At 45.2% G+C, this 23,409-nt stretch overlaps 1 protein-coding gene across 1 annotated transcript in view; it reads right to left on the reverse strand.

The window, feature by feature from the left end:
* Positions 1-2,333: 2,333 nt before the first annotated feature.
* The window catches only part of mcu (mitochondrial calcium uniporter), an 84,431-nt gene continuing 63,355 nt past the window's right edge, over positions 2,334-23,409 (reverse strand). Inside the window, exons 3-9 of the mRNA XM_080782510.1 lie at positions 17,192-17,255; positions 11,553-11,723; positions 10,517-10,621; positions 9,566-9,726; positions 8,733-8,936; positions 8,278-8,394; positions 2,334-7,031 (exon numbers count right to left, since the gene is read on the reverse strand). Of these exons, the coding sequence (XP_080638636.1) occupies positions 6,951-7,031; positions 8,278-8,394; positions 8,733-8,936; positions 9,566-9,726; positions 10,517-10,621; positions 11,553-11,723; positions 17,192-17,255 (903 nt within the window). The 3' untranslated portion in view covers positions 2,334-6,950. The remainder of the gene's footprint in view (positions 7,032-8,277; positions 8,395-8,732; positions 8,937-9,565; positions 9,727-10,516; positions 10,622-11,552; positions 11,724-17,191; positions 17,256-23,409) is intronic.

Here is a 23,409-nt window from a genome sequence, read left to right on the forward strand (position 1 = left end):
TATGCCTCTCAACATATCCCATAATTGTACACAGAACACTTATAGGAGTTCACATGCAGCAAAGCCTAAGTGAAGAGGTCATTTAGAATAGCAAGTCACTAAGATAGCCTATAGGGACACTTTAAGATAGTCAGTTCGTAACAGCTGTGAGATCCTGCATAGTGGACATTGTGAGGTTTTACCACACTGAAGAATGCTTCGAAAATAAGACCACCTGTGGTAACTTGTTGACAAGAGGCAATAGAGCCTAAGGGTCAACACACACACACACACACACACACACACACACACACACACACACACACACACACACAGGGACAAGGTGACACCCACAGATTGGGGATGTATAAGATGGAACGGAGAATCAGTTAGAACTGTGAGTGAGGGACAGCAGAGAGAGAGAAGGGGAACCTAGGGGCTCTGCCTGGGACGAAGGCCTCAATATGCTGTAACCATGGAACGAATGCTTGTAACCTGTAACTGATTGCTGATCAATAAATGGAAAGAAGGAAATATGCCTGCTTGGACCTCCTATTCATTTCAACAGCAACTCCAACAAAGGAATTAGATAAATGAATCCACGGAGCCCTGTAAGAAAGACACATCAAACACACGCCCGTTTTAGAGATCGATCTCCTGCAATCTTCATCTGCCATCCTCCATCTATCCACCTTCCCTTGCTACCCTGGATTCTCTCCGTCCCTGTGGTTTTTAAGCTGTCATTAACGCTTCATTTTAGACAAGACAGAAACAAATTACACTTCATTAAAGTAATTTGACTTATCTGCTAACTGTCATGCTGATGCATCTATCACTTCCTCCAAGACAACAGGCTCGACATTGACTGTGCGGTAAACAAAGACCATCAGTGTGGACATTGAGCGAGCAATAAGGGTGAATAAGTTGCCATTGACTTATTACTTGATCACCGGTCAATCCCAAACAAACGCACAATAGATGTGGCCATTAATAGCTACAATATTTTCAAATGGACCATACATTTGCAGTTTCTTCTTCTCCTGCGTCCTTTAAATCAATAGTTCACTCTAATCAACAAGGCCATTAGCAGAAATGAGTTGGAACATGGGTAGCTTCTTCTGTGATTACTTTTCTTTTCAACCCACAGTACTGTAGATCTGCTGGCCTCATGTGTCTTTATGCTCCCTGGCAGGATTCAGTTTATAGTCCCACCCTGAGACCTGAGGCCCATTCTGAAAGAAATGTGTTCTAAATCCCAACAGTTTTCTGAAAAACGTTATGTTGCTACATCAGCGGTGCTCAAGCTTTTTCCCTTTCAAGGAGCCCAACAACGATATGCATTTGGTCGATCTGCGTGGCAGGGGGACCACCAGAAGCAAGTATTTCAGTTAAAAATGTTCAAATTATTCAGACAGTAGGACACATTTACTATGAAAACCTGCATCTTCCGTCCGTTAGTGACCCACACCTCCATATATGGTCACGCCTCGTGGCATCACGCTCCCATATATGGTCACACCTTGTGACATCACGCCTTGTGACACGTCACACCACCATATATGGCCATCTCAATTTATGAAGATTATGACACTGACCTCATCTAACCCTGGATAACCATACATGGAGAAGACTGGATCATCACCTAGATCTGCATATATGGAGCCAGCCAGAAACTCTACATCTGACCTCTCCATATATGGAGCTGACCTGTCATTCCATATGTTGATCTGACCTCATCAAACCCTGTACACTCAAGACACGCTCCATATGACACAAATGCTTTCCCAGTTTTAATGGGTTAATACAACACTGCAATGGATAACAAGGGATCTGTATTTTTTTTTATGAATTGTTCAAATTTAATTTAATTGAAGTTAAAAACATACACTGCAAAGGAGTGGATATATGTGTATTACTTTTAGTTATCTCTAATATGAGGATTATATCATTGTAATGTTTTGATGCTGCAAATGCAGAGGAGCTGAAAGTGATTTGATCTCTATAACGGGATGTTTTGTTTTATGCATCCTAATGCCATTTTAAAGCACATTGCGTTGCCTTGTTGTTGAAATGTTTACAAATTAAAGTGCCTTGCCTCACCTCAGCAGCTATCTTCAGTGTATCTTCATAAAATAGGACATCCGGCTAGAACGGGAAGACCTGCAGGCCAAGGACACCCAACACAGACTGTCTGCGCATCTGATATGTCACATTAATCTCACACACACACACACACACACACACACACACACACACACACACACACACCTCAGAATAACAAATGGATAAATACTGTGAATTTTACTGTGTGCCGACAAAAGAAAAGGAAAAAAAAATAGAAGCTGGACCACCAGTTCCAAAAACTGGATAAGGATTTTATTGATAACTGAATTACATTTCTCTTTTATACATATTTCATAAATGATACAGGATTTTACTTTTTTTTTTGTATTTTTTTGCCAACATTACAGCTTCAGATGTCAACAGAAGAAACCAACAAAAACAAAACAAAAAAGAAAGCGGTCCGAATGAAAACACTAATTTCAACCCAACATTTTTGCTCCACTCTATTAGGCATTTTCAACATACTTGTATTGCAAGTGCACACGAACAAACAAGATGAAACGTCAAAACAAAAAACACGCGTTCCAAATTAAAATTAAAAATACGTTATTAAATGCAATCAGAGCGGAAAAGAGGATCTGGGATGGATACAGATGAAAGGACAAAAGGGATGAAACGGTGAGGTAAAGTGACAGTCCGACACGCCGTCATACGGCGGAGTCCGGCACGCGACACCGTCGCACGACGAAGTAGGCTATAAATGGGTTTTTTTTAAGTGCGCCCTGGCCTATGCTTCCCTTTGGACTAGATTCTGTGACAGGAGTTAATTGGGGGGGGGGGGGGGGGTCCGAGAGATCACAGAGAGTTCCCAAAACAACACCCAGGACCGAAGGTGTCTTTCCATCTACTGGGGACTATTGCAGGTAGATGACACGCTGAGGGGTAGGGGCAACTAACTATAGACATGGGCAGAACTAGGGTGGAGGATGGGTTGCAGACTTGCGGTTGGGTTGGCTGGGATTGTGTCGGATTTGTTTTTGGCAGGACAGGACGTTCTGAGGACATGGCGTAAAGATGTAGTAGCCCTGTTCATTCATTCCCCCTTTACACTCAGAGTTCTCTACAAACCATGTTCTTTAAACAATTTTTCTTTTCTTGATAAATCGTATCGATTTTTTCCCCCCTTTTTTATTTTACATAATTCCCCGTGTAAACATACATTCATGCAACACCCTCTTGATAATAAAGTTTCCTATATTTGATATACTTTGTTGTTTTCTTTTTTTTTTTTTTTCAAGGAAAGAAAAACCAAGGCAATAAAAGGTGGATGTGTGGGCGTGATGTAAAGGAGGAGGTGGCGAAGCGCAGAAGAAGTCCGCGGTGTGGAGGATTGGACTTCAGACAGAGTGATCTCACACCTTTAGGTTTCATTTACACTTGGGTCTGCGGACCCGGCCTTGGCATTTTCAAATGAAGTAAAAAATTAAATTAAAAAAACTGTTGACGCTCAATTTCTGTTGAGCAACAGTGTAAAATTAGCCCAAAAGGAAAGCACATCTCCAAGGAAACAGTATCACATCATGTGTCTGCGTGTGTGTGTGTGTGTAAGTAACTTGGCATAGTGTGTACAAGAAGTAGAATTTAAAGCTATTGATTCCTATGAGGTGGGAGTGCTCAATTGATTTATACGCTTACTGAGCAGCAGCGATTAGGGGGAAGGATTCATGGACGTGGTTATCAGTGCCCAGGACGGCAGTACGCTCACACCGATAAGCACGTGGATACACACAGACAGACACATACACCTGCTAAGATTCACTTATTTTAATCCCCTCTTGCCAGCGCACGCAAGTGCCCTCCCTTCTGCAGTGGAGGCTGGTTTCGGAAGTGCAATAGAGATTGAAGTTTCAACTCGGGCTCAACGATCTTCACATTAGAAATTACTGTATAAACATCCTCTATCTATAGCATTATCGTATTTGTTATACCATCCAAAAAGGCACCATTTTCCTTGGAGATCACACGCATCATGTCAACACACGCAAGGACAAATCCTAACTCAAGATCGACATGGATAACCTTTGATTTGACGTGAAGTCATGCATTTCAGCTTTGGAAAAACCGGCAGTTGCGCACTAGGATCGGAAGCAGGAGATGACAAATGAATGGGAGATAAACACGGACTAGCGTCTCTGCCCCAGGGCCTCAGGATATTTGGGATGTCAGGTCATTGTGCTTCCCACACCATTACAACGGTGACCTTCTGTTCAAATGTGGACCAAACCTATTTAGAGCTTAGCAATAAGTAGACAGTTAAACATATATATATATATATATATATATATATATATATATATATATATATATATATATATAATGGCTTTAACAGTCTGTGAAAAAAAACCTACCATGACTAAAGCATGAGTTATGCTCAGTCGTGTGCAGGTGTTATACATCCAAAACATCCAATCTACAAGCTGCAAGTGAGCTTGTGGTGTGGCTTATTTCCATGCACAACACCAGCGTAAAACCATGTACAAATCAGGCATTGGCCATGAGGTGGCAAAGAAAAATGACCCAATGAAATCTACGCTCCTACACACTCACAAGTTTCTACTGAGGGCATACCATAGCATGCAGTCTAACCCTGCCTTACCAAGGGGCAGGGAGCATTCACAGCAGTGGGAGGAGAACACTCTGAATTTAGCTCACGATGAGAACCACCTGTGAATGAATGCCGTAGTGATGTACCGTATACAATGTGAACCGCCTTTAACGGCCATTTTCTGAGATCGGTTTGCCAAGCTTGGCGAGGCGAGGGAGCATTCTGAACTCGCCACTACGTTACACATTTTGTGCATTCAGTCAAATGTGACCTCACAGGCATTGTGGTTTCATCAGTCACAAGGATGGACCAAATCCCATGTTGAGAAATGGTTTAGGAGCCTGGAAATATGGTGCGGTAATGCTTTCCAATGGGGAGAATCACGATTGATTGCAGATGTCACCCAAGTCATCCATCCAATCTCTCTATTCCTCCATATCTTGGCTTCATATAAAGCCCTCATATACACAAAAACACATCAAAAGTCAATCTACGGCATGCCTCAGTGGATGTCTGGGAAACACTCACAACAAGTAGGTTTAATTCATATATTCATACTTTAGCATATTCCACTATAGTCTCAGTATTCACAAAATGAGATTAATATAAAGATGACTTTATCATATGGCCTTTGATGGCTTTTCTGCTCCAAAGCATGTACATCAAAGCCATATTAACCCTGTTTCCATCCATCACCATCCATTTGCTTTGCTTTGGTGGCCATGCACTGTTGCTGCATGTTAGCGCGTGCTGTTTTGGAGCGGTCTGCAGGCTATCTAGTTGGATGCCTCACAGGCAACTGTGGAATACATTATTGTGTTTATTATTTGACAGATAGTTTAGGTCAAGGTGGTAAATGTATAGAATGGTGAGAGACAGAGAGAGAGAGAGAGAGAGAGAGAGAGAGAGAGTGCACACTGGACAGTTGAGGGGTGTTCTTGATGATGAGAGAGATCTGGAGGAAATGCGAATTTGTTTTACTGAAAAAGATGTCTGTAAGAGAGAGCTCCTCCCCCCACTGGGAAAAAAACTAGCCTCTGTTCACTTTGATTGTATATGTACTGTATATATCTATATATATATATATTTCTATATATTTTCTCATAACAAATATACTATGGCTTTCAAAATAAAAAGTGCCAAAATATTTTTTGGAATAAAAGAACACACAGTGATGTTTTTGTCGGTAGTATACTCTCAACCTCGCGCAGACTGACTGGGCCCCCACCCCCCCACCCCCCCGGTACACAGGACACCTTCCCCCAACATCCTGCCTGAAGACAACAGGCTCCCGATAAAGGTCACACACTGGGCAGGACAACTGTCCGTCACCCAGAGGGGGCGGGGCGTGGTCAAAGGGAAGGAGGCAGGGGCAGCAGATTTTTGGCCACGGGATGTTGTTGAAGGTCAACCCGGTGGTCCGTCTGGCCACCACCCATGAGCTTCCTACCACCCCCCCCCCCCCCCCACAGGGTGGCAGGGTGGGTGCAGCGGGCTGGAGGAGGGCATCCTTGTAAACTTTGATTTGTGGGACAACGCCCCCCTCTGTAGCCCGCCCACCCTGACGGCAGGCAGGGGCGCGCTCATGCATGCAGCATGAGCACATAGTAGTGCGACAGCTGTAAAAAGCACGACGACCCTTCAATGGCACCTCGCTGGCCCCATCGGATGAGTCGGGGGGAACAGTGTCCCAGTGTGTCCCCAGAGTGTCGGAACATACACACACTGCAAGTCCTCTCAGGTGGAGTGCCTCCTGGCCCGATACGTCCTGTCCGTCCCCCCCCCCCCCCCTGCCCTGCCTCCCAGGGTTCTGCGGGCTGTCCCTCTGGAGTCTTGAGGCATAATTCCATATTGCCCGATTTTCATTCCAACATCTTCTTCATCATCATCATCATCATCATCTCCACTCAGGACGTTGATAAAAAGGGGTTCAGTGTTGCTCTTGGGCCTTTTTTTCCACCATCCTCCTCCTCCTCCTCCTCCTTTCGATGGGGGGGGGGGGGGGGGGGGGGGGGTTGCTCGCAATTATATTCACGAGAAGTAAAAATAAAAATAAAATAAAGGAGAAAAAAAGAACAGAAAACAAACTCCCACGGTCAAGAGAGCGACGGAGCCTTGTTGGGACATGTGGGGGAGGGAGGAAAGAGGAATAAAGGTGTGGACAGAGGGAGGGGGGGGGGGGTTGGTATAGTTGGGGGGCTGGAGGGGTTAAGGGGTGAGGTGGGATATAGGAGCTCAGAGAGGGTGGGTCGGGGGGGTGGTGGTGGTGGTTGGTGGTGTCGGGGGGATTTCAGTCCTTCCATCAATCTTTACTGGAGGTGAGCTGCTGAACTGGGAGCTGGAGCTGGAGGGGGTCCCGAAGACGCCTGAGATCCAACTCCACCTGCACAGGAGGAGGGGAGATGTTAATGCTTCATTCATTAAAGATGCAGTGGCATGACCCCCCCCCCCCCCCCCCCCTTTATACTAGGAGGAAGATTTTTGTTAAAATTATGTTTTTATGTGGCTACACCCATCAGTTCATTCATAATTTTACTCCCATGTCCGTATACGTATTGTACCCCCCAGCTAGGGGACGTTATTTGCTAGGTCCGTATATACGGACGCCAACGTATACTCCGTGTACTATATATAAAATAATGGTTGAGTCCCCCATGGCAGCTTTTAACATTGATCCGGTTGCTATGCAAAGCCTCCATCACCAGCAGCTATGGGACGTTAAATCTGATCTCTGTTTTCCTCCATAAGTCGGAATCCAGGAGAGCTGCCCATGTTTTTTTTGCGGCTTCATAGAGGGACAGACAGACAGACAGGAAATTGGGGGAGTGACATGCAGTAAAGGCCGTCGGGATCGGGAGTCGAACCCGCGGCACACTGCCAGACTCGGACTACCGGCCAAGGTGCCTGGACCGCTGAGCCACGGCCCAGTCCGGATCTTCTGCCATCCAAATTTCGGATGTCATTTGTGACTTTTAACTGCGTCGCTCCCGACGTAAACGTTTCTGGCGAGAGGTAAATAGTGTGTGCATATGCAGGGCAAATGATACTAAAGTGTGTGTTGAGTGTGTGTATGGGGCTGGCAAACCCCTTCTCTTAAAGTGAACGCGGCTGGCATAAGTTAACTTAATTTATGCTAACGGCAGAAGAGAAATAATTAAGTATATACCTGGTTTTCACCTTAGCACCATACCCACCTGAACTTAAGCCTCGCCCACAGCTGTTGTTGTATAATAATAAGGGAGGGGTTAGGGTTATGATGTCACTAACGTGGTGTATTTCGATTGGCCTTTTGACTCAAAGGCTTTTAGCTTTCAGGAAGAAAATTATAACCACACCTGGGGGTCTATTAAAGTAACATGAAATCCATAGACGCATACAAATCAGGAAAAGTACAAAAATCACAGCACTACTACAGTATTACAAGTATTCAATCAATCAATCAAAAACACATTAAAAAAACGCAATCAGAGGTATATATAGGGAGGTGAAGGACAGGTACAGTACAGACAGACAAGGAGCAGGGTTCGTTGGGGGGAGTGAATGGTATCAACAGCAGCTACTGGTGGCGTCACCACATGCTCTATTTCAGTGACAGCATACAGCTGCTACCAGCTCCCCAGTGACTGTACCTCTGCGATGTCATCCTTCAGTTTATTGTACTTCTCAATGTCAAAGCGTGTCCTCTTCACCCCCTTGTGGAGGGTCAGCAGATACTGTCTGTCCCGGGCATCAGGATAGAGATATTCCTAGGCGAGGGACGGGGGGAGAGAGACACAGACACAGACACAGACACAGACACAGACACAGACACACACAGTTCAAACTATGTGTGAATGTTCAAACTACACGTGAATGTTCAAACTGTGTTCAAATTACATTTTCATACGCATAACACGTATGCTCCCTGGGCAGTGTGGGCACACGGTGAAATTCAAAATGTACACATCCTACCTGGGTCACGGTCCAAACCGGCACTCTATACAATGGAAACAATCTTATCCTTATCATTTTTAGCATAACCTTTGACTGTGCTACCTGTAGAGTTAACAAACTTGTCAATAAAGTATTCAATCAATCAACTTACCTGGCGTGTGAGCACGTAGTATGCGTACATGGCCATGGCCGTGCCGTAGGTGATAAAGTAGGTGACAGGTTCCATGATGTCCCAGGAGTACTCCCACCAGGTGAGCCGGGCCAGGATGCCAAACTGAGTAGCCATGTAGGCCATACCCCCCCAAATGAACAAGGAGGTACGCCTCTCAGCCTTCTTACTTAAGTCCTCCCTCACCTGTGTACACAGACACACACACACACACACACACAGACACACACAGACACACACACACACACACACACACACACACACACACACACACACACACACACACACATAAATGTATTTCACCCCTCCGTGATGTCACTGCTGTTGTATCCTACTGACTCACCTGCCCACCGGGAGGACATAGGGCCTATCGCAAACAGTAATAAATGATTTGATTTGTACAGTAGACTATTATGATATCATGACTACATGATATGCTACAACTAGAACTAGCCAACAGCACGGATAACAGGTTTGTGAACTTTGTACATTTCCTTTTCTTTTCATTATGGAAATGAATCAATTATTCCAGAATTTGCTCGTCGGGATTTTCTGTGCTTAAAATAATGCAAAAGTTCCAAATGATGTGAATGGAAAATTTAAAGGGCAAAAGGGGTTTAAGAAATATCAGACGTTTCGGTATGCAAATGAACATTATCTATGCAAATGTGAATGTGAATTTAAAATGTTCTGCACATGGCAGCATTCACCAATTATATGAGTCCAGACTAGAATTGCTAATGGGCTTTAATGGCAGACAGAGGCCATGTGGTGGTGTGTTTTGGGTGAGCAGACACAGAGAAAGGATTCGGGACCTTCTCTAGGGGAAGGAGCTGAGAGTTGAGGTCCTCCAGGCGAACCACTAGATCTCGCTCCTTGCAGAGCTGGTGCTCCTCGATGCGCAGCGTCGTGTACAGCTGCTGCACCAACAGCTTCACGTCGTTCAGCCTCTCTGCCTCCTCGTGCGCCAGCAGCTCTGAGGTTTACACACACACACACACGCGCGTGCGCGCACGCACACACACACACACACACACACACACACACGCAGGCGAGCACACACACACGCACGCACACACACACGCACGCACACACACACACACACACACACACACACACACACACACACACTTTATTTGTGTTACTAAAGATGTGCGCTTGTCCTCGTGTAACGCTTAACCTGCGGCCAATTCTTCAAAATGCCTTCTACTACAGCAGTAGTTCTCAAACTTGTTCATGCCAAGGAAGGACAAACATTTCAGACTTTTATAATTTTACTGCATCCTAACATTGCAGGAACAGAAAGGCCGTAGTTTCTAATAGCTTGGATAATGGCGAGCAGGTTGCAGGTTACTACGTGGCTTATTTCTAACCTATAATGTTTTCAGATACATATTTTAGCGTGCTGATTAAGTTTAAAATGAGTAATACACTGTCTGGATGTCACCTTGAATGAGATTAAAAACCGAGTAGTTCTGTTATCAAAATCATCTCTGTTTGGAGGAACGTGCAGCAATGGATTGCACGTGCAGCAATTCATGTGGGCCTTGTTATGTCATCACGCAGCACGTTTTCGTTCAAAGGAGGTAATTAAAATTGGCTTTTTATGGACTTTTGATATACAAATACACAAACATTTACATTTTCCCATTGTTTTGGCATCTATTGTTGGGTGTGCCCATATGCTGACCACGGATATGCTCTAAAAGTGTGAAAAACGTATTTGCCATTTCACTACATGTGTAAGCTGTGCAGTTGGCCCTCACCTCTACGTGGTGGTCGCACCAGATGTGTGGTGTCATTGATGACGAGCTTGAAGTCATCGAGAAGCAGGATGTCTATCCCTGTGGATGAGGCAACCCTCGCTCCATCTGGAGAGAAGACAGGAGCCAGAGAACAGTGACAGGAGGCGAGGTTGGAGAGAGAGAAAGAGAAAGAAAGAAAGAAAGAAAGAAAGAAAGAAAGAAAGAAAGAAAGAAAGAAATGTGGGAGAGAGATAGAGTCAGAGAGAGAGAGAGAGTGAGTGAGAGAGACAGAGAAAGAATGCTAATGGTTAGCTGTATTATGAGGCCGCCGTTATCTCTCTCTTCATCTGACCCATTTCTGTCAGCATTTAAATGAGTCCTGAGGCAAAGCAGATGTACTGGTACCACACTGACCGAGGGGGATTCAAGCAGCACACTTTCCTGGACAGTAACACCTTGGGGTGGAATGAGGATTAGAGTGTAACAACATCCCACACCGACGCACCAGGACGCTTAACGTGAGCCGACACCAAAGCGGTTGAATACCTGCTCCAGTGAAAAGTGTGTGCCAACAACATGCATACTGTACGCACAATTACCCCCCAATTACCTCCATCATAGGGTGTGATGTGTGTGGATGGGGGTGTGGGATGTCATGTCATGATTATTGTGGCCAAACTATTACTAATTATCGTAATAAAAAAAACTCTTAAAATGACAATTACCCTTGTGTTGCATCTCAGCATTCATATTCAGGGGGGATCACTGGCCAAAAATGGCAGATCTACAAGCTCACAATGCGTCGTGTTGCAAGTTGGAACACATTGTGAGCTTATAGGTCTGCGAAAGATCTGCAAAGATCTGCCAAAAAGGAAACTGTTGGAGGACGAAAAACACTAGCGGGGGTTCCTGTGTTGTGTTACACTGAAATCGGTGACCTATGAATACGCTTTTGAGTCTCGACGGAAGCAACAGCTGTACCTATTTGCACAAGGTCCTGCAAGCTGCAGGTCGCCACTAAGTTCCATTGTTAATCCGGGCCTGGCGACGAACATACCTGTGGAGTAGATGGCGACCCGGTCGATGCCTCTGTCTTCTTCTTTGAGCTGTTCCAGAAACACTCCCACGCAGTCGCTGAGCGGCTTGAGGGTGAACTGGCAGCGCTCTCGCCGGGACGGCAAACTGACGGAGATCACCGGCAGCCCGTTCTGATACAGCACCGTCACCTCTGTCACAAGAAAACACAACAACGTTCTGATACAGCACCGTCACCTCTGTCACATGAAAACACAACAACGTTCTGATACAGCACCGTCACCTCTGTCACATGAAAACACAACAACGTTCTGATACAGCACCGTCACCTCTGTCACATGAAAACACAACAACGTTCTGATACAGCACCGTCACCTCTGTCACAAGAAAACACAACAACGTTCTGATACAGCACCGTCACCTCTGTCACATGAAAACACAACAACGTTCTGATACAGCACCGTCACCTCTGTCACATGAAAACACAACAACGTTCTGATACAGCACCGTCACCTCTGTCACATGAAAACACAACAACGTTCTGATACAGCACCGTCACCTCTGTCACAAGAAAACACAACAACGTTCTGATACAGCACCGTCACCTCTGTCACATGAAAACACAACAACGTTCTGATACAGCACCGTCACAAGAAAACACAAGAGGATGTTTCACACGCTGCCCATGAATTTGGACAATAGAGAGATGTCATGTCCCCTGTGCTAGAATGTCTATATCGATTATCATCACTGTTGGGGAGAAACCTCGATATTCAAACTTTGTGTGTGTTTTTGTTTTTTAACGCCCTACTTGAGCAAACAAACTAAATAATCAAAAGTAGCTGAACCACAAGCTTGAAACAGCAGCACGTTTCAAGCTTGTAGATCTGATACTTTTGTTACTTTTGAATTTGCATCCTGAAAAGTAACCGTTTTGGACATATGAGGTTTCAAACCCGACAGAGACGATATATGTCTATGTGCGTGTAGCGAAAACATTTGATAGAAACAAGGATTTAAACTGGAAGAGCAGGTCTCTCTGGATGAGGTTAAAATGACTTAAGGCTGTAAACAAAACCAGTCTGGCCTTTGTTGACCTACTGTAGGCGTGTCTGACTCGCACCTTTTGAGTACGCTTTAACAATATTCTTCTTAGATTTATAATTAACGCCTAGCAGCGCTGTGTACGGAAGGCACTAGACAAAGAACCATGTATCATTATAATCCATTATTTTCTTACTAGAACAGCAGCATTAACAGGTAATAAATATTCCAAATGCACCAGCCTCTATCATCGCATAATTTCTTTTTACTAGTGCCTTGTTCAGATAGGATACTTTAGAGCAGTAGTTCTCACAATGTGTGTGTGTGTGTGTGTGTGTGTGTGTGTGTGTGTGTGTGTGTGTGTGTGTGTGTGTGTGTGTGTGTGTGGCTGTGGTAAGTTAGTGCACCAACTGCCACCACCAGGCAGGCAGTGGCACACCGATAAGAAGCCAGAGAATGTGCTACCATCCCTGGAAGCTAAGTCATGCAGTGTGGCCCAGGCCCAGCAGGGGGCAGCGCAGCAATAGCAGCACCAGGGGTGACTCAGTGGTCAAACTGACGACTTCCATATGAATAAAAACTTTAAAAGCCTTCACTTCACACCAGATTAGAACTGGTAAATTATTCACTGCTGGTTGTTTGAACTATACTCTCCTTGGGGTATCGCCTGGGAGGTGTTTGCTAGGACAACAAGAAAAGTGTTTAGGCAGTTGCTAAGTCATTGGCATTGGCAGTTTCTAAATACTTTCCTGATATCTAAACTGTCTCGCTGCAGTGCAATACACTGGTGTGATTTTGCTAAAAAAATATATATATAAATATAAATCCCTATATTCTGATAGTAATCATTGCTATTAAGAGTTTGTTTCATAGCAGGGGTCTACCTCTCTCCAGCTCCACAATAAACAGAAATTAATTTTCAGGTGGGTCACCAAATTCATTCAATCAGAAGAGTGTACCCATTTATCAGACTTTTTCATATATTCCAATTTTCTCTGCTGAATTTTAAGCTGACAAATTAACTCTGTCCTGATATGAAACTGGTATCCCAATATGCATATTTACTTTCTGTTTACTAAAGAGTTGGAGAGACTGTGAGACTGTGAGTAAGCAACTCAACGCTTGCTTACTATGGGAATATAGAGCTATTTGATACGTACGTTAACAAACCTTTAATCAAAGTATAATACATTACTGCACATACATAGTTATACTATCTAGCTGCAGAGAGTACATGCGCACACACAAAATAAACCAGATGTAGCCAGACTAAACAAGAGAACTGCCCTTTTGCCTAAATGTGCATGCTCTACAGTCTACACTGGGGCATTGGGAAGATCAATATAGTATCATTTTCTTAATGTTTCCCCAAGACACCATGGGGCAAATATATACTAATGCCAGCTGTCAATAATTCTATTCACAATTGGAAAGAAATCACACTCGTGTGAAGTGAGGGGCGCCTGGTAATGTTTAGTTTAAAGTGCTCTAAAACAAACATTAAAAGTCAATAGACTTGGCTGCCACATGATGTCACGTTTAGTGCTCTGAACTGAACAAACATTAAAAGTCCAAAGACTTGGCTTCCACTGTGTTTGTTTAAAGTGATACAAACATTAAAAAAAGTCCATGGCTGCCATGTGACGTAATTCCGAAAGCCAGACTAGCGCCCCTCAAAAAGTACACTTGGAAATGGAACACATGATGAAGTCCTAGGTAATAATGATGTCCTGGAAATCGGCTTAAAATTCGACAAGACCTTGAGGGCACATTATGATGCTATGATACGACTCAGACAATGTGATAAAACAAATGGCACGAGAACAATTTTTACAGCGCTGTTGTCCAAAAGGGCCTATTATTCTTTGTTATTATTCTGCACTGGGCCATTTTGGGGAGTCTAGGCATAGTAATTGCCTTCCGATTAAAGCTGCCCTGTTGGTCTTCAGCCAAGCTTGTGCTGATAATGAGCTGCAAACAGCTTATACCGTTGCCTTGTTGAGTGGTCCCTAATGACAAGAGCAGTGGTCAACAGTAAAGATGGAGAGGCGTGGCGGAAACCCAGGCTGGCCTCTGTTGTACCCAATAACCCCCCCAGTCGCCTCCGCATCCTCAGGACCCCGAGGATGCCAAGATTACAACTTTGAAGTTTACCATTCATTGTCTAAGTAGTGATCACTGCACCGACTGCAGTGAATCAGCAAATCTTTGCAGCCACAGCCCGCCCCGCGTCCATGGATTTTAGGGAACATGGCTGGCACAAGAAACAGGTCTGCAAGCCAGGATCCCTCAACCGCGTTTTACAAGAAGATGTATGGACACGTCTGCCCGGGAAGATGTTCTCGGGCACGTCTGCACGTCCACACACACGCACGTCCACACACACACGGTTCTCCTCTCAGCACCCCTCTCTCTCCCGGGCTCGCTTTCTTCTAAAAAAGCCAGATTTGTACTTGGTTGCGTGCCAGTGTCGTGCACCGAAAATAGCAACGTATGTGAGAACGAGAAGTCCAAATGAAACATTAGAATGTTTGAATATATGTATTTTTAAAGCTAACATTTTTAACTGCTTCTGTGGGTCCCTGGAACAATGGGGCAACGGTGGCCTAAGAAGGGTTAGAGGAGCGCCCTTGTTGCCGGAAGGTTGCCGGTTTGATTCCTCGGACGGGCAGGAAAAATCTGGGTTGGGAAGTGATTGGTCATCACTCACCCAAAACCGCCTTTGAGCAAGGCACTGAACCCCCAACTTCTCCAGTGGAGCTGCTTAGTATAGCCAACAGTATAAGACTGTGGTTGTACTGGTCAGCAGGGTGTTGCTGAAAATGAGCACTTGTGCTCAGCTACTACCCTGGGTAAATAAATAATAAATAATAATAATAATTTGTGGGTTCTTGACATGAAAACCTTTGTACCACTGATAAAGCAACATAACTGCTAGGATTTAGGATACATTTGTAGAATCTGCCTCAGGTCTCAATGTATTAATTTAACTCAGTCGTACGACCGTGTCCCATGGCGAAAATAGCAGATCTACAAGCTCACAATGCGTCATGCTGCGACATGTAGCTCGTAGCTATTCTGCCTGCGTGACACCACGCTCAACTGATACGTCAAGCCCTGTATTCTCTCCCGTCTCCTCCCTGAGAGAGGAACAGATGTGGACGTCAAAATCATCCAAAATTAATGACTGCTATCTGTTAAACACCAAACCTTCCCGTCTGATCAACCAGCTCAGCACATTATTAGTCTCGGTAATTAAAGTACACAGATTGTGATCTGACAAGCGAGGACCCCAGGCTTTTCGCCACGGGGCTGACTCAGCTCATATGGCCATTAAGACATGTTTCCCTCTCGCATCAAAACAACACTTGTTTTGTAGGTTACAAGTTGCACTACTCCTGTCGGGCTGTGGAGTATGCCTGGGATTACGCGGGAGGTGGACGAACCAGGAACCAGGGATTGAAGCAAAATTAAATCTCACAGCTGGAATAATGTCGTTATTGCTATTTGTTGAAACAGCGTGAAAGAAGGTCCGCCCCACATTCTAGAGCTGTGTTTAATAAACAATGAGCTCTATGCACACAGAATAACTCTTCCTACTTCCGGGCCGCATCCCTAGATGATAGGCCTACTAATGAATGCTCTGTTCCATTTAGTGTGCAGTGGTTCTCATTCTCAAACCTTTTCATTTCAAGGACCCCCCATAACTATGAGAGTATGCAAATGGGAAAAATTGACCCGTTCCATTTGTACACGCTCAGCATTACACACCCAGACAAGCGCTGAAATGGAACCCCCAAGGAAAAAGGAAACGAGGTTGCCCCAAGAACAGCTGGAGAAGAAGTATCGAGGCAGAAATGGCAGAGAGTGGGCTCAACTGGAGAGATCTCGAAAGAACGGCTAAAAACGAGTGAAATGGAGGACATTTGTCAACGGCCTATGCACCCTAGAGGAGCAAAGGGCTTAAGTCAAGTAAGTAAGTCAAGAGTTACACACCCACACTGGGCCATTTGGAACCCACTCAAGGTCAAGGACACTTAAAGACCCACAGTGAACCAACACACACAATAGCAGCACCCTGACTTGACCAGAATGGAACAACAGAGCCTTCATTATAGTATCAGCAGTAACACCTGTGAAGGAAGTAGGGAAGGGGCTCATGTTCTTTCCAAAATGGCGTGTGTGCATAGAGCCCATTTGGTACAATTATATAAAGTTAGGATGTTTTTGTAGCCATACAAGCCAACCAGTTGAAGAAATTGGTCAGAATCTATTCAGAGGATAGCCCCTGTGAGACGCAGCATCTCATTTTAGAGTGGGTCCTATACACAGATAAAACATTACATACAACACACAAAGGGGGCTCCCAAATGTAAGCTCCACCACTATGCAACTTATTTCCAGTATGTTATTTTGAACAGTACAGTAGTACTACTAGTAATATAACTAACAACCCCACACACACACACACACACACACACACACACACACACACACACACACACACACACACACACACACACAAATGGAGCTTTGTAGTGGAATGGCCTGCATCCAACTTCAGAAGAAAATTTAACAAAGCAGATTGAGGCCTTTGCTTTTATGACATAGATGTACCTTCTAGAGCAGCGGACGAACACAACAGTCTCTGGCCCTGCCACGAGGGGGCACCCTTCCAAACCTGCAGACAGAGAGAGAGAGAGAGCGGGAGAGGGAGAGGGAGAAAGAGAGAGAGAGAGAGAGAGAAAGGGGGAGTTGATTCATTTTGAAACTCAATCTGGCATTTCAAATATAAATACTCAAGTAAAGTACAAACTCAACTCAAAATTGTTCTGTAAATGTACTAAATTACTTTCCACTATTGTTCATCTTAAAATTCAATCTGACATCTTGTCTGTCAACAATCGTGAAACCGCTCTCCGCCATTTCTAGGCGGAGATCTCTCATGTAATGATATAGCCCCAATGTGTTTTAGGCTTACGCTGCTAAGCAACAACAAATGAAACAGACAGATAAAGGTGTCGAGTTACAACATGGCACGCACACTTCTCATGCCATACGAAGAGCAGAGCCACACCCAAGGAATATACACGTGCACAGATTTATAACTGAAAGCTGGGACACTGACACTCCCTTTTACACACACACACACACACACACACACACACAAGGATGATGACACATTGGGGAAACACGCAACTTATATACTTTGTCCCATTTTTTATCACAACAGCAGTGTAGGTTCAGCACTAGTAGGCATCCTTGTGGGGGGAGGGGGGGGTATCTAACACACTGTGTGCTTTAATATGTCAGACACTGAGAGGAGAGAGACAGAGGGGGGTTGGGAGTTCTGGGGAAAGCCCTTTTCTCTTCTCGTCTACGAGCCCTGCATTCCTTTTGGGCGATGCGATGCGGCCACACATGTTTTGAATCAGAGAGCTCGTCACGTTTTCCTACCGCACTGAGCTCAAGGCCGTTCCTTTCTGTGTGTGGAGAGAGATATAGAGACCTCATGTCTCTGTGTGGAGAGAGAGAGAGAGACCTCCTCTCTGTGTGGAGAGAGAGAGATAGAAAGACCTCCTCTCTCTGTATGTAGAGAGAGACCTCCCCTCTATGTGTAGAGAGAGAGGGACCTCCTCTCTGTGGAGAGAGAGAGAGAGAAAGGAGGGAGAGACCTCCTCTCACTGTATAAAGAGACAGGGTGGCTGATGAACAGGGGGAAGGAAGTAGGACGCCCACGCATACATGCATGCATACACAGCTCTATTGCACCATCAAATGTTTGTTTCCACTGCTGACACCGTTTCACAACGCATGGAGTCATACTGTACACAGAGTGTGTGTGTGTGTGTGTGTGTGTGCGTGCGCGCGCACGCGTGAGTGCGTGTGTGCGTGCGTGCACTCCTGAGCCATGCAGTTTTACAGATACGTATAGATAACCTAGATACTAGCTACTGTACAGTACGTTCTGCAGCTGTGATGCGTACTACAGAAACCCCCGCGCAGGTGTGTGCTTGCACGTGTACGTTTTGTCACCGTCACTTCATGGTTGACAACTGGGTTCAGGATACAGAGCCCTGAGCTTAACACTGTGTCTTCCGGATGAAAGCTTGTACTGTACTTCTGCGTCGACGTTGTACATTTTTGTCATAAATGAATGCCCAGCACTTCAAGTAATGAAAATAGCTGATGTACAAGCTTTTTAAAATAATAATAAAATTAGTTTTGGGATATCGTCTCTATCGGGTGGAAACCTCATAATGTCCAAAATGGTTACTTTTATTGGCCTTCGCCATCGTCAAAGTTGCCCACCCCCGATCTAGGGCAAAAGAAAATTATTTTATTTCTACGGATGCTGCACAAGACCCAGAAGAAAGCATTGTTTCATTTGTGTTTATAAAGTCGTATTTTTCTGGCCGTTACAATGCTAAAAATGTGAATTAGAAAAGGTGTCTTATCTTCCTCCTTGAGGAAATGCAGGTGGCTAAGAAAAGGTGTCTTATCTTCCTCCTTGAGGAAATGCAGGTGGCTAAAACACCATCTCATCTATTTCACTGCGTACCTTGTCTGAGGAACCCACGGCTGATGCCAAAGGATGTTGGCACCGGGCCATGCCAACATCAGAACAGGGTAACACAAACACAGGCTACTGTACTGTATAGGTAAACACTTTCTAGAGGTTAGAGTGAGAGTCCAGAGGTACAAGCTCTATCTTGTAGTCCAAAAGTTTCGGCAGAGTCTGTGTCTGCCAGTCAGTCAGTCAGTCAGTGAGTGCTGATTAGATGTCCAACACAGTCAGTCAGAGAATCGCACTGCTTCAAGCATTCACACACAGTGACATCCTCAGAGTTGATTTAACTCAGAAGAGTGTAAAAATGGAACCAAATGGACTCAGAGTTGAATTACCAAGTGAGGATTTTACTTGTGCTGTGCAGAGAAATCTTTCAGAAGTCTCAACATGGGCTGATGAACAGGGGGAAGGAAGTAGGACGCCCACGCCCACGCATACATGCATGCATACACAGCTCTATTGCACCATCAAATGTTTGTTTCCACCGCTGACACTGTTTCACAACGCATGGAGTCATACTGTACACAGAGAGTGTGTGTGTGTGTGTGTGTGTGTGTGTGTGCGTTCCTGAGCCATGCAGTTTTACAGATACGTATAGATAACCTAGCTACTAGCTACTGTACAGTACGTTCTGCAGCTGCTGTGATATACAGAAACCCCCGCGCAGGTGTGTGCTTGCACGTGTACGTTTTGTCACCGTCAATTCAGCCCCAACACTGTCAGATTGCATTTAAACGTGTCGATGAGATGGATAAAACGTTTGAAAAAACACATATAATATCATAGCAGTGGAGGCTAAAATACCTGAGGTCAAATTGGTGTTGACATTATTTAATGATTTTCTGCATTTAAACGTGTCGATGAAATGGATCTGTGGAGGGTAAAATACTGACAGTATCAAATTGGTGTTGATGACATTAACGATGGCTTTCTGGACCTCTGTATCTCTCTCTGTCTGTACCCCTCTCTGATGGCTACTTAACAGAATAGGGAAAAGTAGCACAGAGACCCGGAGTGCCAGCCACCTGCTGCAATGCAACACTCCCCTCCCATCCACACCCCACTGAGACAGGGAGGGTAGTACACAGTGGTGCAGCCACTGTTGTACGCTCACTCAAACACTGCACTGTTTGTTCCAGAGCAAATTTAGCCCCATTTCCATTCCATTTATAAGAAGACACAATGAATAGTCAGTCATACACAGGTCTGGGGTATCACCATCCAAAAGAGAAATATTCAGCACCTTTCCTCCCATTTTAGTTCTCTCAATTCACCCTTGTCGCTGCTGACGCCTACTTGTTGGTTTGTTATGGAGGGTGTAGGCGAGCACAATTTTGGACCACAATGGAAAACAATGCAAACAATCCCCCGGGACTTTTTTGCGTTATCCTTTATTTAGCATAACCTTTTACTGTACTTTTATTATTGTACTGTTGCATCTTGTTAATATAATATCAGTCAATCAAAACGCCTCCGATACACTTGATGCCACCAGTGACCAGTCTTCTGCATCTTTTTATCTGACAATGAGGAGTTTCACCGAAGTACCTACACAGTAACCCATTTCAGCTCCACACTAAACAGACTTGCACAAGTCGAGGGATTGGCTTTCCCCACCGGGATTCCCAACCTTGAACTCGGCCAATAGGCTCTATGCACAGGCTGCAGCCATATCGGAAAGAAAATTGGGCCTCTTCCTTACTTCTTTCACTGGTGTTACCAATGATGCTATTAATGAAGGCTCTGCTCCATTCTGGTAAGAGTTAGGGGTGCTGATTTCTCAATACTGATATTGGGCTCACTGGAAACACACTGCTATAACAGCAGATCTTAAAGTGGGATCCAGGGACCCTCATAGTTCCTTGAGGGGGGTTACAAATGGCCCCTTATGGGTGTGTAACTGAGAGAGTACAAATGTACACACTCAGAGTTATGGTGGTCCTTTCAATTAAAAAGTTTGAGGACCACTGTTTTCTCTTCGGAGATGAGTAAAAAGGCTGGGAACGAGGCTGGTGGTCATTGGTAAAACCTGTGAAGGAACGAAAGTAGAGGCCCAATTTCTTTCCAATATGGCTGCTGTGCATAGAGCATATTGTGTTTGTTGGGACCTCCAGACAAGCCAAATGCACGGCGGAGGATTCGAAACCCCAGTCACCATAGTAGCTGAGAGAACTTTATCCAGTGGGAGAACTATAAAAGGCTTCAACTGTATGCCACTATTACTGTCTGTTTATAAGTGTGCGTGCATGTGTGTGTGTGTGTGTGTGTGTGTGTGTGTGTGTGTGTGTGTGTGTTGTTGTACTGCGCGTGCATGCGTGCGTGTGTGAGAGAGAGAGTTTATGTCCAGTACAGAAGAACACTTCACAGTGCATTCTTCTCTTTTTGACAAGACCCGGCTGCATATGTAGTGGGACTCCAAGAATGTCGAACTGTTCTCCCGACGGGGGAAGCACATATCCCCGAACCCAAATAAGGACATAATGATTAGCCCCCCCGCTGCTGGTGGAATAAGCACAGCCCCAACAGTGATGAAGCTACAGCTCAGATAGTGCGGACAAGAGGCGTGGAATAACAGCGCAGCACAGCAATTCATAAAAGGAGCACTTCATCCATTTTCAAACTTACCTTCATATAATTGGTCCTCACTCCTCACCAGCGCTCATTATACAATGTAAATATTTTCCATCTTCTCACTCTGCATCTCATTGGACATATATATGGACAGTTCATAAACCTGCCTGCCAATGACACCATCGATGGGGAAGTTAAGTCAAACTTGCCATTGTTCTCGCATTACAAAAGCATTTTTGGTCATTACGAAACCTACCTACCAATGTTGTTACTGGTAGGGCAGGTTTGTGAACTATCCACAGCCGAGACACAGAGTGAGTAGACAGAAATGGTGCCATCTTATGTTGAGCATTAGGTTGAGAGATGGGGCGAACTGCTGCTTTAACGTCAGCATCTTAAAGCCAGGAGGAACCCTTTCACCGATATACACTGTATCCCAGTGACCAACAGCGCCCCTTCATGGAATTAGCCAGGGGAAAGCTCAGCATTTCAAAATGTGTGCATATGCATATCATAGACTCCTTCTTGTGCACGCATGTAAACACGCATGAACATGCACATATACAGTACTGTATCATGTGTGTGTGGCAGTGTCTGTACGCATGCATGTCTTGCATATTATGCATGTGCGAATGAGTGCGTTTGTGTGCTTGACTGCCTGTCACTGGAGATTGCAGGGTTATAGGTCCTGACAGAAGCACCCCCCACCGCACCCACCCCCCCGCCCTCTCCCACGACACACAGCCACTGAAACGCTGCCTGAAATATTTAACAGTGGAGCAGCAGTCAATAGCACAGCAACCTTGGAATCAATGTCATACGACTGGGGGGAAGAGAGAGAGAGAGAGAGAGAGAGAGAGAGAGAGAGAGAGAGAGAGATATTAATTACATAAATGGAGACAAAGGCATGAGAGAACAGGAGAATGGCATGGATGCGGAAATATGAATGGATGGACAATGAACTGAGCAAAGGAGGATGAGAGAGAGAGAGAGAGAGAGAGAGAGAGATAGAAGGGGGTTGGAACGATGGATGGATCGCAACACTGGAAAGAAAATGAAGCCTGGAGTAAAACGGCATGAATCACCGGCGAGCGCAAGTGTGTGTGTGTGTGTGTGTGTCTGTGTGTGCATGTGTGCGCGTGCGTGCAAGTGCAAGTGCAGACATGCGTGGACATGCATCGATCACCATGTGCTGCTGCATATACTGTACTGTACCCTGCAGCAAGCAGGCTGAAACGTGACTATATACGCTGTGTGTGTGACTGGTAGACAGAGAGAGAGAGAAAGGGGGGTGAGGGGGGGAACCCAGAGGAAGGGAGGGCAGTGGAGGGTAGACTCACTGGAGGAACTGATGATTACTGCAGTAAAGGAATCCCTCGTCTAGAAAGGGGGGTTACCCCTCATTCTCTCTCTCTCTCTCTCTCTCCCCTTCAATCGCTCCCATCCTCCTCCCTCTAAATCCAGATGGGCTGCTTTTATCTGCCAAGACCCCCACTCCTCTGCACTGCGCTTAAAAGTTCCCCCTGCATTTCATCCACCCCCCCCCCCCCCCCCCCCCCCCCCTCAAGTGGGCGGGGGTACCCTCCCTCTGGACTGTAGCATAAACGCCTTCCTTTCATCTCGTACACTCGCGGGTCGCCAAAACCTCTCGCTCGATGTTTCCGACACACATGGACCTGGTAATGGTTATACA

The sequence above is a fragment of the Protomyctophum bolini genome, assembly GCF_963924005.1.
Source record: "Protomyctophum bolini genome assembly, chromosome: 14".
Lineage (NCBI taxonomy): Eukaryota > Metazoa > Chordata > Actinopteri > Myctophiformes > Myctophidae > Protomyctophum > Protomyctophum bolini.